A 15,489-nucleotide genomic window follows, 5' to 3' on the forward strand; every position below is an offset into this window, starting at 1 on the left:
GGCATACCCTATGCAGGTCCCCAAGGGCGTCCCTCCAGCTAAGTAGAGGAGATTAAATAAGCGATTCCACAGATAACCGGAACGCACCCACACAAGCAAGGCTGCAAGAAACTGGAGCCCTGTTGTAATGAAGAAAGGGAGGTCTGGGAGATGGGATGGGCTTGCGGAAGGCCCCACAGGAGAGGGGGCCAGAGCAGGTCCTGAAAGCCAGGAACTCCTCTTGAAGCAAAACCCCGCTGAGGCAGGCAGGCATGCGTCTGCCAGGGCAGAGCTCTGTGTCCAGCGGGTACAGAGGGCACAGGCTTGGGTGACGGGGGCAAGAAATAGGCCAGCTGGTTGCTCAGAAGCCGAAGGCTTGAGCCGGGTCTAGCTGACATCCCCGCATACCCCTGAACTCACCACTCGCCGGCAGCAACTGGGAGCAGGAGGCCCTGCCAGGCTCCTCTGCCCCTCCCAGTGGCCGTGACACGGGTCCCCTGCCCGAGGGCCCAGGACTGCCTCTGACAAACCCGGCTGGCACATGTCGTTTGTCTACCCTTCTCTGCACATGTCTGTGTGTCTGCGCTCCTCTGCTCCCGCCTGTCTGTATGTCATTCTCTACACACGCTGTCTATCTGGCTGGCACGCTGGCCTCCCAGCATCTCTCGGCCTCCTCGCCGCGCCGCCCCGCCTGCCGCTGTGTGGGTGTCGGGCTGGCTGTGCGCAGAGGGGCGCGGCTCGTCCCCCGCCCTCCGCCGCGTCCCCCCAGCTCTGGAATGACCCGGGCGGCGGCCCAGCGCTGCTGAGGCCCCGGAGCCCCGGCGCAGGGCGGCGGGAGCGGGCGGCCGTGGCGTGGGCGGCGGCGCGGGGCCGGCGGGCAGCCGGGCGGGGCTGCGACAGGGCAGGGCCGGGGCCGGGAAGCCGCCGCCGCCGCCGCCTCGGCCGGGGATCGCGGGCACCGGGTCGGCCCGGCCCGGCCCCGCCCCGCCCCGCCCCGCCCCTGCGCGCCCAGCAGGCCGAGGCAGAGCGGCGCGCCCCCCGCGACGCCCGAGCCCGAGCGCAGCGGCATCCGAGCGGGAACCGGAGCGGGAGCGGGAGCGGAGCCAGAGCGGGAACCCGAGCTGGAGCCGAAGCTGGAGCCGGCAGTGCGGCGCACGGATCGGAGCGAGGCAGCCAAGCCGAGTAAGGGGCGTGGGGCCGGGGGCGGTGCTGGGGAGGGGCGGGGAGGGGGTCCCGGCCCCCTCCCCCGCGCTCTGCGGCGCCCCGGCGCACGCACACACCTGGGGGCGCTCGGCGCGGTGCGGGGCGGAACCGCAGCGCGCTCCGAACCGGATCCCCTCTCTCCCGCGGACCCCAGCCCCGACCCGCGCGCCCCCGGGCGGGTCACCGGGACCCGAGGCTGGCCCCCGAGCACGCGGGGAAAGGGCGGTTTCCCAGATTCTTGCCCGACGCGAGTCCCAAACCAACATCTATCCCGCGTTAAGACATCTCCACGACCCCGCCCTCGGTTTGGGGGACCCCTGAACATCCTACCTAAGAAGGGGAAATTAGAACGCACTTACGGCCGGGCTAGAAGAGGAAGGAAGATCTGGGCTTTGTGGAGTTTGAAGCAGAACCCACCCCCGACCCTCAAGCCCAGAAGTTTGACCCTCCGACGGGCAGGTCACCAGGGCCGTGGCCCCGCTTCAGTACCTGCCGCGCTGGCGTATCGCAAGCACAGTCAGGGCGAGAGGGGGTGTCCGCGCTGCACCTTCTCCAGCTCTGGGGCAGACTTTTTCTAGCGCGGTAAATGGGACTCGAGGCTGAGTCCGAGGAGGCTGCTCTGACTGGCTGCGCAGCGCCAAATGGTATAGCCGTCTTTCTCCGAGAGCCCTCGGAAGTTAGTAGTGCCCACCTCACCCCCGGCTGACTCGCACAGCCCTAGCCCTTCCCCTCTCCCGGTCAGCCCGGCGGTCCTGTGGCGGGCGCGTGGAGGACTCAGGGCTGCCCTCCCGATCCCAAGCCCCGTGCCGCGTGGGCGGCCAGGCCCAGGTTGGGAAGGGAAGGGCACAAGGGACAGGTGTGAGAGGTGGGGGCTCCAGGAGCTTGGTCCTTGTCTTGATTCACACAGTTCCTGCCTTGAGCAAGCCCCTCCTGACTCCCCTAAATCATCATGACTGTTCTACTGGAACAAGTGACTTCAACTCCCTGTGCCTCAATTTCCTCCGCTGACAAGTAGGCAGGATTCTGTTGTGAGCAGAGTGTTTAAGGGCTCTGGAACCGGAGAGTGGGCTTGGCTGACTTCCTAGCTTAAGCAAGATACCTAACCTCTCTGAGCTTCAATTTCCCCATCTGAAACACGGGGAAGGTGGGTTGGGAGGATTAAATGAGGTGATGCTGGGGGTGGGGGGGGGGTGCCTAGCATGGTGCTTGGTACACAGCCATCATGAAGTTCAGATTGACTAGAGGTGATGTTTTATGAAGTGTCCCAGCACCAATAGATGCTGAAACAGAGCGAGTTCCCCTGAGGAGTTTGGGGACATGAACCCCCCCACACACACCCCTCCAAGGAGGCCTTTGACTCCCTGAAGGCCTTGATGACATCTAACTGCAATGCAAAACCATCTCCTTAGGGCCAGCCCTTTCTCAGAGGTCCCCTCCCCGCCAGGCTCTCTGCTTCCCAACCTCGCACCCCTCCCAACCTATCATCTCCATCCAGGTTGGGAAAGATTGTATCTGATCGACTCTTTCTTTTGCTCTTGACTAATGTCAGCTGTCCCCTTGGAGGGCTCCCCAAGTACTGCTCACACTGTGCCAGAGAATTCACACCTCCCTCCACTCCAGAGTTTGGGGCCTGGGAGGGCTGCTTTCCCTGGGGAGTGATCAGACAGTCAGGTGGCTTGGATGTTCCAGTGGTGACAGTTCAGACAGGCAGCAAAGAGCAGCAGGGGGAGCAGCCATCAGGGCAGAGAGTGCGGGAAGTCTGAGGGGGTCCTAACCCTGATCCTCTGCTGACTGAGATATGTTCATCTAGGCAACTGGGCCACGAGGCACCAGAAATGATGACCCTTGGGGAGGAAATGGAGCCCGTTGCTGACTGAGAGGTTTGATATTCAGAGCTGGGTGCCCAGGAAGAGGTCTCCCTGGTCTGTGCAGCTGAGACTTCAGACCCAAAGTAGAACCAACGACGCCCAGGGTCTGGGGAGGGATGCTGGAATCCTTGGGGTGGCATGGAGGGTGTAGGTGACCAGAAGTGTTGCTGGGAAGAAAACAGATGTCCAGCTTGTGGACACGCATGTTAGTCCTGCTCACCTGTGTCCCAGCTGCCCAGTATGGGGGCCATTTGGGGGGGGGGCTGTCCACATGTTGCCTGGTAGGGACCTGGTGAAGAGGCAGAATGGGCCGTCTCCTCCCGGCTCCTTCTACACAGAAACCCCCTCTCTCCTCTTCTTCCACTGTAGCCTATGCCCACCCAGCCCCATTCCCACTGGGGTGTCACATCCTTGTGTCTTCCATAATCCTCGCCTCTTCTTCCCAAAGGAGTGGATCAGAAACTCATTAGGAGCTCTGTGTCTCCTGGTTCACACAGTATTTGGAACACAGCCAGTAGGCCACGTGGTGGGAATATGGGCACCTCCTTCTGTTCTGGGAAGTACCAGTTAGACACACTCAGGGGCTGTTTACCTGGAGCTGTTGCCCTGGAAGTGCTCGGAGCTCAGAGTAAGGGGCGGGAAGGCGGCAGTCAGCTCTCAGCCTCCTAAAGGGAGAACCTGAGCCCCTCAACACAAAGTAGAGCTGTGGCTGAGAGTGCAGCTTCTTGGAGCTGAACCACCTGGTTTTTGGCATGTGATTCTGGGCCGGAGATTTACCCTTCGGGGCCTCAATTTCCTCCTGAAAACATGAAAAAATATTCCACACCTCCCAGTTCAGTTGTAAGGATAAGAGAAATAACATATGGGGAACACATGGCAATGTCACATGGACCCCGCGCAGTGGCCTTGCTGGGTCTGCACCATGAACAAGCACTGAACACAGACCGTTTCCCGAGCATATGCATCTTCTCTTTGGATTCTGACAAGAGTCCTCTGATTTAGGTACTAAAGTTGTCCCTAGGTGAGAACACGGAGGCTTAGGGAGGTTAAAGACAAACTTTGCTAGGTCTAGAAAACTTAAAACATTGGGAGTTCCCGTTGTGGTTCAGTGGTTAACGAATCCGACTAGGAACCATGAGGCTGTGGGTTAAGGATCTGGCGTTGCTGTGAGCTGTGGTGTAGGTCGCAGACGCAGCTCGGATCCCGCGTTGCTGTGGCTCTGGCATAGGCAGGCGGCTACAGCTCCAATTCGACCCCTAGCCTGGGAACCTCCATATGCCGAGGGAGTGGCCCTAGAAAAGACAAAAAAAAAACAAACAAAAAAAAAACAAAAAAAAAACTTAAAACATGACTATGACTCATCATAATTTTAAGTTTGTAAAATTAATAATTAGCACATAATATCTTAGATGAGATGTAATTAGTTAGTGGGATGCTTCCTCCATGGATATCTTCAACCACTGTCTGTCTATGGGCTATAGAATTTGCAAAGACACCTTCATTGTTTTTCCTATTCAAACAGTATTAAATGGAAAAGAGCAGCTCCCACCTCATTACTCCCTATCCCCTTTCTCCCATTTTTCTCCATAGCACTTATCATCCTCAACATTTATTTATCTTACTCATTTGTTTATCATCTGCCCTCGTCAATATAATGTAAGCTCTCCAAAGGCAGAGACTTTTAACCATTTTGCTTACTCTTATACACCCAGAGACCAAGACACTAACCAGCACGTAGTATGCTTTGCAAATTATAAAGTGTTTTTCAAACATAAGGTCTGTTTATTACTTTTGCCAAGTGTATAGCTTGCCTGAAAATAAGACCTTAAGGTTCATGGCAGAAACTAGTCCCTCAAAAAGGTGGCAAACAGGACTCGCTTGAGCGCCAGAGAAAATGTGAGGAAGGTTAAAAACAGTGGAGATTATGCTCCTAACATGTTAATAAAGCTCCTTATCAGTAAGTTCAGAGACAAGTTAATTTTTTTTTAATCTTTGCAATAACAAATGGCATGTTCAGAGGCAATTAACTTAGCTTTTAAAACTTCCAATGAGTTAACCATCTCTGATTTATTCACGTAATTACTCTTTGTTAGCACAAAAGGTTTTTTCAAATCTTCACTTTAATGATTTTTTCAGATTATAAAAGTAATACATGTTCATTGCAGAAAATTTGGAAAGTCATTTTGAAAAATGAAAGAACATAAAAATCCTCCTCAATCTCACCACTGCCCAGAAAATACATGACTGTGAATATTTTAGTCTATTTCCTTCCTAATCTTTTTCTATGTATGAATATCTTCTCTAGGTTTTTTTTTTCCTTACAAAATTAAGGATCATGTTGTATGCAGAGTTCTAAAACCTGCTTACCTGGTGGTGTTTTTTCTCCCTCTTAATATTACACTGAAGTTTTTGTTATTAAATTTTTCTTTTAAAAAACATGATTTCATGGCTATATAATATTCCACATTTAAGTGTACATCAAAATTTGCTCAGCCTGTCCTCTCATTGGATACTGGGCTTGTATCTTTCGCTGCTGCAGCAGTGCTGTTCTATGGCCTCTTTGGTGTTTTCTGGACCCTGCGTAAGGTCTGTCTACATCCTTGGTCAGGTCCTATTTGCTGGTTTGCACATGGGCTGGTTTATGTAGTTAGACAACAAAGGAGGTCTTAGAAGTCGGCTTTGGTGGCATTGGGGAGAGTAGCTGATCCAATAGAGGGCCAGTCCAGGTAAATGATGGAGTCTCCAGGCATTTCCTAACCAACTCAGTATAGCACACTTGTGGCCAAATTTTGCATGGGAATAAAAGGTCTCCTTGCTGCAGAGGTTGTCACACACCTGGATCCCTTTCCTAGTATCAGCACCAAGTTACATGTTTGCAAACTTCCGTGTCTTCTCCCAGCCTCTGCGCCACTGTCCTCTCACTCCTTTTCTCCTCCACTCCTGCGTTCATCTGCTTCTTCAATCACATGACACATGTACAGGCATACCTTGTTTTATTGCTCTTCCTAGATGTTGCATATTTTTACAAATGGAAGGTTTGGGGCAACCTTGTGTCAAGCAAGTCTACTGGTGCCATTTTTCTAGCTGCATTTCTCACTTTATGCCTTACCATGTCACATTTTGATAATTCTTACAACACCTCAAACTTTTTCATTGTTAACTGTATTCATTGTGGCAACCTGTTATCAGTGATTTTGTCCTTGTTGTTGTTGTTCTTACTGTTACAAGAAGATTACCACTTGGAGGTTCTGTTGTGGCTCAGTGATAAGGAACCCAACTAGTATCCATGACAACGTGGGTTTGATCCCTGGCCCTGTTCAGCAGGTTAAGGATCCAGAGTTGCCATGAGCTGTGGTGTGAGCCACAGACATGGCTCGGATCTGGCAGTTGCTGTGACTGTGGCCTAGGCCCGCAGCTGTAGCTCCGATTGGCCTGGGAACTTCCATGTGCCAAGAGTTCAGCCCTAGGAAGGGGAAAAATAAGGGGGGAGTTCCCGAACCTAACCGGTAACCTTGAGGTTGTGGGTTCGATCCCTGGCCTCGCTCAGTGGGTGAAGGATCCCACTGGCTGGGCCGGTAGCTGTAGCTCCAACTCCACCCCTAGCCCGGGAACATTTTTAGGGCGGGTGCGGCCCTAAAAAGACCAAAAAGAAATAAAACAAAAACCCTATGGCATACTAAGCACTTATATGCACTTGGACACCAAAAATACTGTGTGACTCGCTATACTGCAGTGTTCTGAAGCGTCAACACCAAACCACAACATCTCCGAGGTATGTCTGCAATCACACTTACCCACACTCGCCAGGGAGTATTCTTCCCCATTGGGGAAATCATCAGGCTTACATAAAGACCCGCCTCCCTCATTTCTGAGACTCCTTTCTGTGTCGTCAACTGTAAAATGGAGATTTATTTTGACATCTAGTGGGTTGAGTAGGCACTGCGTAGACGTGGCCCCTTCCACAGGCCAGCTACCAAGCGCCCTGCGCTAGAACTGGCGAGTCTCAACCCGCCGGTCCGGCCGCCTCTGCCGCGCATGCGCTGTTACGTGACCGCCTCTGCCAGGGATACGGAGCCGGTCGCCTAAACCACGAGCTCGTGAACCGATATCTGGGGGTCATGGGGGGCCACAGAGTAGAGGTACTCTGGGAGCAGGGACACGAAGCGAAGCGGGGGAGACGGTGGACTTGGCCGCCCACCATGCAGCCACCTCAGAACCTGGAGAACCGCAGCTCGCCAGCCCACCCGCCCTCCACTTTCCAGCCAGACAATCCAGTCGGAGATGAGTCACAGGCAGGGACGCGCTTCGCCTCAGATGCTGGGTACTGAGTGAGGCGGGCGACGGGAGATAGGAGACGTGACCTGGGTGTCAGATCTCTGTGGGGTTTCCCTGGCAGTAACCAAGGGGGGCGGGGGGGCGGGGGAGGGACGTGCGAAAGAGTCTCCGTGCGCAGCGCCTCCTCCTCCTCTCCTCTGTGACTTTGGGTGGGTCAGGTCACGGAGCCCGTGGGTTTTCTCCTCCACACAATGAAAATGACGTGACCCACTGAAAGGGATTTGAGGATAATGTCGCTAACACCAGCGTTTGGAGAATGTGAGCGATGCTGATAGCCTGGGGGCCAGAACATCTCCATATACGTAAATGTCTACCTGACCCACGGCCAAACCCGCTGGGCCCTTGCCGGGGGCGGAGCTTGCCCACTGTCCATCGAACACCCCAACTGACCACAGAAAATCAGACATAAGGTGAGGGTTTTTGGTGTGCCCTGGGAGACCCATCTCCCACCTCTCCACACCGTGCGAAACCTCAGCCTTCATCTCAAAAGTCACAAGGTACAGTAGGAGGAAAGAGGGAATACAAGGGGCCTCTAGGAGAAGCAGGACCTTGGGGACAACTGCTTGAAGAATTGGAGGTGGTGAGCAGCCTCCACAGCATCAGATGCCACCAAGACAGCCCTACAGGAAGTGTACATTCTGCACGCTTTCGCTAAGCCCCTGCACCATGCCGGTTCACTAGAGGTAAGCAGAGCCCCAGAACTAGACTCACATGCGGCCACAGTGCACAGGGACACTCATACAAGCAAACACACATGTACACGCATGTATATTAGGGAGCATGGATCCCAGGCCCTGATATGCTCTGTGAATCTTCCAGTGTAGCAGCCTGCCACGCCAGTTCCACCAGGCCTGGGGAGATCGCATCCTATCTCCACTTCCCCCATCAGAACTTTCCAGTTGGTTTCTATGGGGAATGGGAGTGGGTGTCAGGCCAGCCTGGGGTTCACTCCAGGAAAGGCTAAGCTGGAAGGAGCCACCTGAAGAGGGACCCCCAGGTTATCAGCAGTGACAGCTCCCCCCACCCCAACCCAGGCAGCAGAATGAACATTTTGCGGCCATACACCTCATGCCAGGGGCCTTCCATCCATAATGCTTATCCTCAAGGCAAGTTAAGTGTGTTTACCCTGCTTTCCCCAGGAAGATGCTGCAGCTCAGAGAAGTGAAGTGCTTACCCAAAGTTACACCACCAGGAAGTAGCAGAATGCTATTAGCTCTCAGGCACTGGACTTCTGGGCTGCAGCTCTACAAAGATAGGTGTGTGATTTGCTTATTAAATAGAAAAATCAATTATTAGTCAGTGTAGTTTGGCTTGGTCAAAACATGGGACCCATCTGGGGAATATATATACATTCCTGGGGAGACAAGGGTGGGAAGCTGTGGACCTGCTTCTCACGGAAAAGTTCTGTCCACAATGATGTCATCCCCAGGATCCGGGAAGCCCACTACCCCCTGGGACCTGGAGGAGCCAGGCTGTTTTCCTGCTGGTTTGTGGCTGCCAGCTTCCCCTGCAAGTGCCTGCTGGGCTCCGTGTCCATCCAAAGGTGCAGTCTGTTCTCTGCAAGTCAAGAGACCACACTGCCTGGGAAATAAGAACTGTAACTCCCTAACTCTCCTGGGGACATACCAGGAGAGACCGAACCGGTTTAGACCTTCAGCAGCATGGGAGGATGGATTACTTTTCTGAAAATGTTTCCTCTGTTGCAGACGGGTGTTAGAGTGTCCTGGCGCTCCTCTGCTGCACAGACATCCAGGTGTCACACCTGGATGTTCATGCGGAGGTGGAGGGGGAATTGGGGAAGAGACGTTTTCATTCTCGGGGTCCTTATTTCTGAGTTGGTCATTTAATATTTTAGGTGCCTTACAAAAGAGTATGCTGGCTGACAGTGTGGGCTCTGGAGTCAAACAGACCTGGGTTCTAGTCCCAGCCTATAATGAGAAGCTGTGCACCTTGCAAAGCTTCATAACTTCTGAGCCTCAACTGCCTTATTTATAAAATATAAATGAAAAGAGCATCTTCCTCTTAAAGTTGTTGAGATGACAAAAATGATGCTAATAATATTAATGATAGCATGGTTTGAGCTAGGCATCTCTGAATTCCCTTCCAAAGCCAGCTATGAGACTTTAAGCTGTCCCTCGCCCTCTCTAGGTCTGTTTCCTCTTCTGTGAAATGAGGACCCTAGGCTGATCTTCAAGGGTCCTTCCAGCCCTGCCTGTTGTAAGATGCTCAAGGCTCTCTCTAGGATATCCCCCCTTCCACCCACTACTGAGACCCCAGCATGCATTTGTACCACCCCGCCCTAGAACCCTCTAGGACCCTGGAGCCCAGAGCCCTCCAGAACCCCACTCAGACTGGGTACATGCCCTCAAAGTCACCATTCTCTCCCCAGAGGCTGACAGCCCAGTGGACACAGCGCCCCCAACCTTTAGGGTCAGTGGGTGCCAGATGGGTGCCCCCATCACCTGCCTTTTTGTGTCTCTGCAGGTGAGCGGAGGGTCCTTCCCTGCGAGAAGTCAGAGCTGTGCACCTGGGCAGGCTGGCTCCGCTCTTCTGCTCCAAGGATTACATGTCCTTCAAACGCCCCTGCCCCTGTAAGTCTCCTCCCCACAGCCTCCCACAGCTCGGGGCCAGGAAAGGGCAGAGTCAGGGTTGTGGAGGATGTCTGTAGGACGTTTGGCCAAAGAGCTCCAGGGGTCTGATAAGGGTTTGATACGATATGGTGGATGGGGGAGGGCAACACAGAAGAGCCCTGATGTCTGCAAGAGACCTCACACTCTGCCAGTCCCTTTTTATCAGCACTTCCCAAAGTGTGGATCAGTGTTTGTCCAAGGGATATTAATGTGGTTACTTAAAAAAAAAAAAAAAAAAAAAAAAAAAAAAAAAAAAAACATAGCCAAATGAGTGTGGGAAATACTAAGTGAGCAAAGTCAAGTAGATTTTGCTCTTGCAGGCCTTTTCAGAGCCTTGAATGTGGCGCTGTGTTGTGAGTCTCCATAGGAAAGAGGAAGTCCAGTGGTCTTCCCAAATTCGATCATAAGCAATGTCTCATGGATGGGTGCTCCACAGAACACACTCCTTGGAGTTTGGTGTCCTAGGAAGCCCTTCCCAGAGCAGCCCCACCATGTAGCCCCCCGTTTACTAGCTCATTTCATCTAATGATGGCGTTAGATGATTTTGCCCATGACATCCTTCTCATGGCTCCCTGACACTCACGCGGCCAGACGACAGGCTCAGTTAGGTGTACCCCTGGGGCTCAAGGCTGTAGCCCCTGGGCTTAGTCCCCTGGTTGTCATCAGCCCCACCTTGAGCAGCTCATGCCGCCACCCTTACAGAGTCCCCTTCACCTCTCCTCCTTGTGGCTGCCTACTTGCTCCCATGATATCCCCAAGCCCCCTCAAATCCACTGTCACTTGCTGCAATTGGGAGGGCACTCCGCCCTCCCTATCCCTTCTCCTTAGTGAGTCGGGGCTGTGAGCCTGGGTGAAATCAGGACCTACCTTCTTTCTACTCGTCATCGCCCCTCATCCATGCTCACGCTGGCTGCTGCCTCACCCCCACTCACCAGTGTCTGTCTGAATCTGTACCACTGGCTACAGGTCCCACATCTTGGGGGTTGGGGGCCTCTCTTCCAAATAGTCGAAAGCCCAGTTGTCAAATCTGTGGACATCAAGGGGCTGCTGTAGTGGGGGAAGGGGAGCTGGCCGATCCCATCTGAGAGCGATTATCACCAGGCATGCCCAGGGGAGTGGGGTGGCAGTGGGGTTCACTGTGCAAAGAGTGGTATGGGGGGTGGGGGAGCCCAGTCTGGCTGCCGTGGGTATGGAGAAGGCAGAGATCAAGAGCTGTAAGATTTCTGATAGACAGGACAAGCTTGATAAGCCACTGTTACTGTTGTCACCGTGGCTGCTGTTGTAGCTGAGCAGATGTCAAAGCCTGAGCCCCAGGCCAGGTGAGAAGACTGCCATGGGAGCTGGTCTGAGCCTGGGGACCCCTGCCCCACAGAGGGTCAGGGTGGTTGTGGCCTTACTCCCAGGAGCAGCTGGCAGTACAGAACTCTGGGGCTGCTGAGTGCAGAGGGCTTTCCAGAACCTTCTGGGATCAAGCCAGGCCCTTCAGAGCCCTGCGCATGTGCACTAATACGGGCTGTCACCCCAGGACAGGGCTCTGTGCACCTATCTCCTGAGGACTCCAGATGCAGGCATCTGAATTCTGGGTTGTTCAGAAGCAGTCCCTGCACACCTCTGAATCCCCCTCTCCCCCCGCAGGCCCAGCGCCTAGCATGCAGCAGGCGCTCACAAAATTGTCTGTGAATGAATACACGCATGGTCAGGCACCAAGGATGAGGTGCTGGGTCTGGGAGAAGCTGAAGCTCCTGACTCTGCCACCACATTCTCCCAGGCTTTAGCCAACCTGTCCTCATCTCTAAAATGAAGGGGTGGCCGAGGCCAGTGGCTTCCAGGAGCTCAGGGTCCTGGGCGAAAGCAGGTCCCGTGCGCTTGTCCAGACCCACCCCTTCCTCCATCTCTCCCCTTCTCTGTTCCTTGCCTCACTCTGTCCAATCAGAATCTTTACCTTTTCTCTGAACTTGTCTAAGAAGTGCTCACTGTCCCCCCTTTCAGCACCCCTAGTCTGCTTCAGTCTGGCTCCTGCATCCCCACCCCAACACCATAGCGATGTCTGTGTGGCTGAGTCCATCCCAGAGTTTCCAGTTCTCAGCTGCATCTGACCCTGTTGGTCCCCATCAACTTTCCTGGCGACTCCTCCCCTGGGTTCTGCTCCCGCCCGACTGCCTATCTGGGGTCTGCCCATCCATTATCCATTCGTGGACTCCTTTGGTGGTGGGGGAGGGATTCTTCAGGCACCTGCCCTGGGATACTGGGTCCCCCCACCCCTGCCCTGGCTCCAACCCCGCCCTGGCCTTCTCTCCCCAAACACTCCAGACTTTCTTGTCCTCACCCTGCTTTCCACCGCAGCCTCTAGGCCAGCAGCTTCCACCCCAGTTTCTACCTGAGCTTCTGATTCCTCTGCCTCCTGCAGCCCCTCTCCCCTGGTCAGCCCCTCCTCCGCGGCTCAAATTCAGCCTGAACTGAACTCCCTACCTCTCCCTCCAGGCCGGCTCTGCTTGCTTTGCGGTCTTGGTTTAGGGTCCCACCATCCACTCAGTCCCTCAGGCCAGAAATCTGGGGGCCACCCCCAATTCCCCTCCAACCCATCCATCACTGCCACCTGCCCACGGAGACCCTGAGGTTTGCAAAGTGGGTCAACAGCTCTCCATCCTGACCCAGCCCCATCAGCAAGGCCCCTCCGAGCCAACCTGGAAATCACTGCCTCAGTAGATGTTTATGGAACAACTGGACAAGTGAGCAAACCGGGATAAACCGGGTGCCTTGCAGGCGACCTCCTGAGCCTGCAGACCAGAGACCCTCACGCAGGTTCTGGAAGGGACGCAGAGCCACAAGAGCCCTGCTGTCCTGATGTGCCTAAGCCGGGAGCACTGAAGGATGAAACCTGAAATCCCAGGAGGTCTCTGCCCTGGACACACATACACCTTATTATTTTTTTTTTTTTAGCACCTACTTTCCTGCTCTGTGAATTTAGACACCTAACAAGGAAGCGCTTTAACTTTCAGTAGCTCACAACAGGATCCTGCTCAGCACACGTGAAGATGCTAAAGCCCATTAAAAGCTGGAAAACTTAGGAGAGGAGCCAGAGCGTGTTCCCATTTGGGATTCCTCCCCTCTCCCCGCTGTGGACTGAGAAGGGCAAAAGGGAAAGACCCCAGAAGGAAGAACAAGCTCCAGAGTCTCCCAAGCAAGACCCGGCTCCTAGGAGTTAGCATTCAGGGGGTCAGGAAGGGACAGGGCAGCGGGCAGAGGTCTGCCCTGCCTCCGCAGCATCCGACACCGGCTGCAGCGGGAGCAGGCACCCGCCTCCCAGGAGCTGGGCGGCCGTGAATCACACCAGGCTGGGTCACAGCGCGGCCTTCCCAACCCCTCTGACCCCTCTCACCTTCCAGGCCTGTGAGCTCATCTGGCCCCTCACCGAGACAGCGCCAGCAGGGTCAGGCAGAGGAAAGGCTGAGGCAGGGGGAGGAGCAAAGGGAGGGGATGGGCCCCACGGCTGCAAGAGGGAAGGCGGGTCTTTGGCCCTGAGCCATTCCTGGCCTTAAGCACTGGGTGAGGAGGAGGAGGAGCAGCCTGGCTCCTCAGGCCTGAGGCACGGGAGCCATCTCCATCTGGCCCAGCTAGGCAGGGCAGCCCAGGACTCTCCCAGGACCCAGGTCCCCAGGACAGACGCTTCACAACCTCTTGTCCCCACTGCCCCAGGGCTCCCCGTGAGGCAGGGATGGCCTCAGGGGACAGACTGGGGTGGGGGGTGCTTTGGAGCCCCAGGGGAGACAGCCTGAAGTCAAGCTGGTTTCACCAATCCACAGAGAAACCAGGTGGGGCTTGTCTCCACGAAGCTCACAGGCTGCGCACAGGCTGGAAGGAATCACAGCCCAGCCTCCGGGTGCCCTTGGGTGTCCCTCAGAGCCGCTGGGATGTGGTAGACAGTGCCTGGCCTCAAGGACAACCTGGCACGGACACTTACCGCTGTGTGGTCTGGGGCAAGCTGTAACGACTAGAAACCTCAACTTGCACACCTATAAAATGGAAATAGTCATTATAGCCTTTTGGTTGATGCCCAGATTTGATGTGGCTCAAGGAGGAGACTCTAGCTTGGTGCCAGGCACTGCGAAGAGGCTCAAGAGACTGCAAAGTGACCACCCTCTGTCTCCACAGCCTAGTATTATCCCAGTCTTTGGTAACAGATTGAGGAAAATGGAGAGGGTTGGAGACTTTGGAGATGAATCTGGGGTTTGGATCAGATACGACTGTTTTCTGCTCTGCTCACTGGAACTGTTACCTCTGCAGGGGCTTGACTGCCAAGAGAAGGAAGGACTTGAGAGCTAGGAAGGCAAAGGATGGGACACATTCTGCCATTTACCACTTCCGTGCCCAGAGCAGACATGGCCCATCCATTGCAGCACTCTGTCCTACTGAGCCTGGAGGCGACATCAGACTCCCCCTCAGCACATGCAGGCACCACCCGATGATCATTAGCCTATGCAGTGAACTCCCTGTCCACGCCTTGCTGAGATCCGATCCTGGAGCCGGCAAGGGAACAGGAGGGACTCCAGCTAGTCATGCCTCTCTGAGCCTCAGTCTCCTCACCCATAAAATGGAAGTTGATGAGACTGTCCCCCTCAGAGGGTTGCCCTGAGGATCTAATGAGATACCACTGGTAAAGGGCTTCCAAGGTCTTATGATCATTTCTTTACGTGGCCCCCCTGCTTCCTTGAAGCATCTCTGCAGAGAGGTCAGTGTGCCCGTTCCACGCTTGAAGAAACTGAAACTCCACGACAGGAAGAATGTAGGTGACACGGCTGGAGAGTTGGGGTGGGGGGCAGGGATACATCCCAGGGAGTCGTTCCAGGGCTCAATTTTAGATAAACTAGAGCTCGACAAAAAGACAAGGCTGGAGTCCAGTCCTCTCCTCCACCTCACCTCCCCCCCCCCCCGAGTGGACAGTCCACTCTGCGAGGCCATGACTCTCCTGGCTGGCCCTCCTCAGAGGCTTCAGCTCGAGCCCAGAGTCGGACTGCAGTGAGTGCTCAGCATCTGACAGCTGATCTCAGTCTTAAATGCACAATCCGTTTAGATTAGAGTCCCTGGCAAGAGGGCATCAACCTTGGCTTGAGCAAATAACACCGTAACAACAACTGCAGAAGGACCCCCAGCTTGTGCAGAGCACTCCCAGCTGGCAGAGCTATTGCATCCCCCCCGTCCCCTGGCAGTGGGCTCCCTGGGCGACATCATCCACCTCATGGCACTGAGCAGCTCCCCCACCCTGACAGTCCCCCACATTTACATCTCCAGCTCCAGACTCATATCTCCACCTGTCCGCCCCAAATCTCCACTCGGATGTCCTCTTGGTGTCTGCAGAGCATCTCTGAGGGAACCCTTAAAAACCTTCAATCCTTTTTTTTTTTTTTTTTTTTTTTTTCTGTCTCTTGTCTTTTTAGGGCCACCCCCGTGGCATGTGGAAGTTCCCAGGCTAGGGG

The 15,489-nt window shown here is 54.7% G+C and overlaps 1 protein-coding gene across 5 annotated transcripts in view; it reads left to right on the plus strand.

The window, feature by feature from the left end:
- The first annotated feature begins 418 nt into the window (after positions 1 to 418).
- Positions 419 to 15,489, plus strand: part of BEAN1 (brain expressed associated with NEDD4 1) — a 39,897-nt gene continuing 24,826 nt past the window's right edge. For 2 of the 5 annotated variants that reach the window (XR_014805796.1, XR_014805795.1), the window contains exons 1-3: positions 419 to 1,161; positions 8,525 to 8,641; positions 9,870 to 9,976. Coding sequence is in view for 2 of the 5 variants with exons in the window: in XM_021093984.2 (XP_020949643.1) it covers positions 9,952 to 9,976 (25 nt within the window). In the remaining 3 variants the exon portion in view is untranslated. Of the gene's footprint in view, positions 1,162 to 8,524; positions 8,642 to 9,869; positions 9,977 to 15,489 lie in introns of those variants that run through there. The other 3 variants (XR_014805797.1, XM_021093984.2, XM_084960167.1) reach the window with 3 other exon arrangements.

The sequence above is a fragment of the Sus scrofa genome, chromosome 6 (assembly GCF_054392235.1).
Source record: "Sus scrofa isolate SSC_HxYL_T2T_F1_AM1 chromosome 6, Sscrofa_HxYL_maternal_Yorkshire_Landrace_v2.0, whole genome shotgun sequence".
In the NCBI taxonomy this organism is placed as follows: domain Eukaryota; kingdom Metazoa; phylum Chordata; class Mammalia; order Artiodactyla; family Suidae; genus Sus; species Sus scrofa.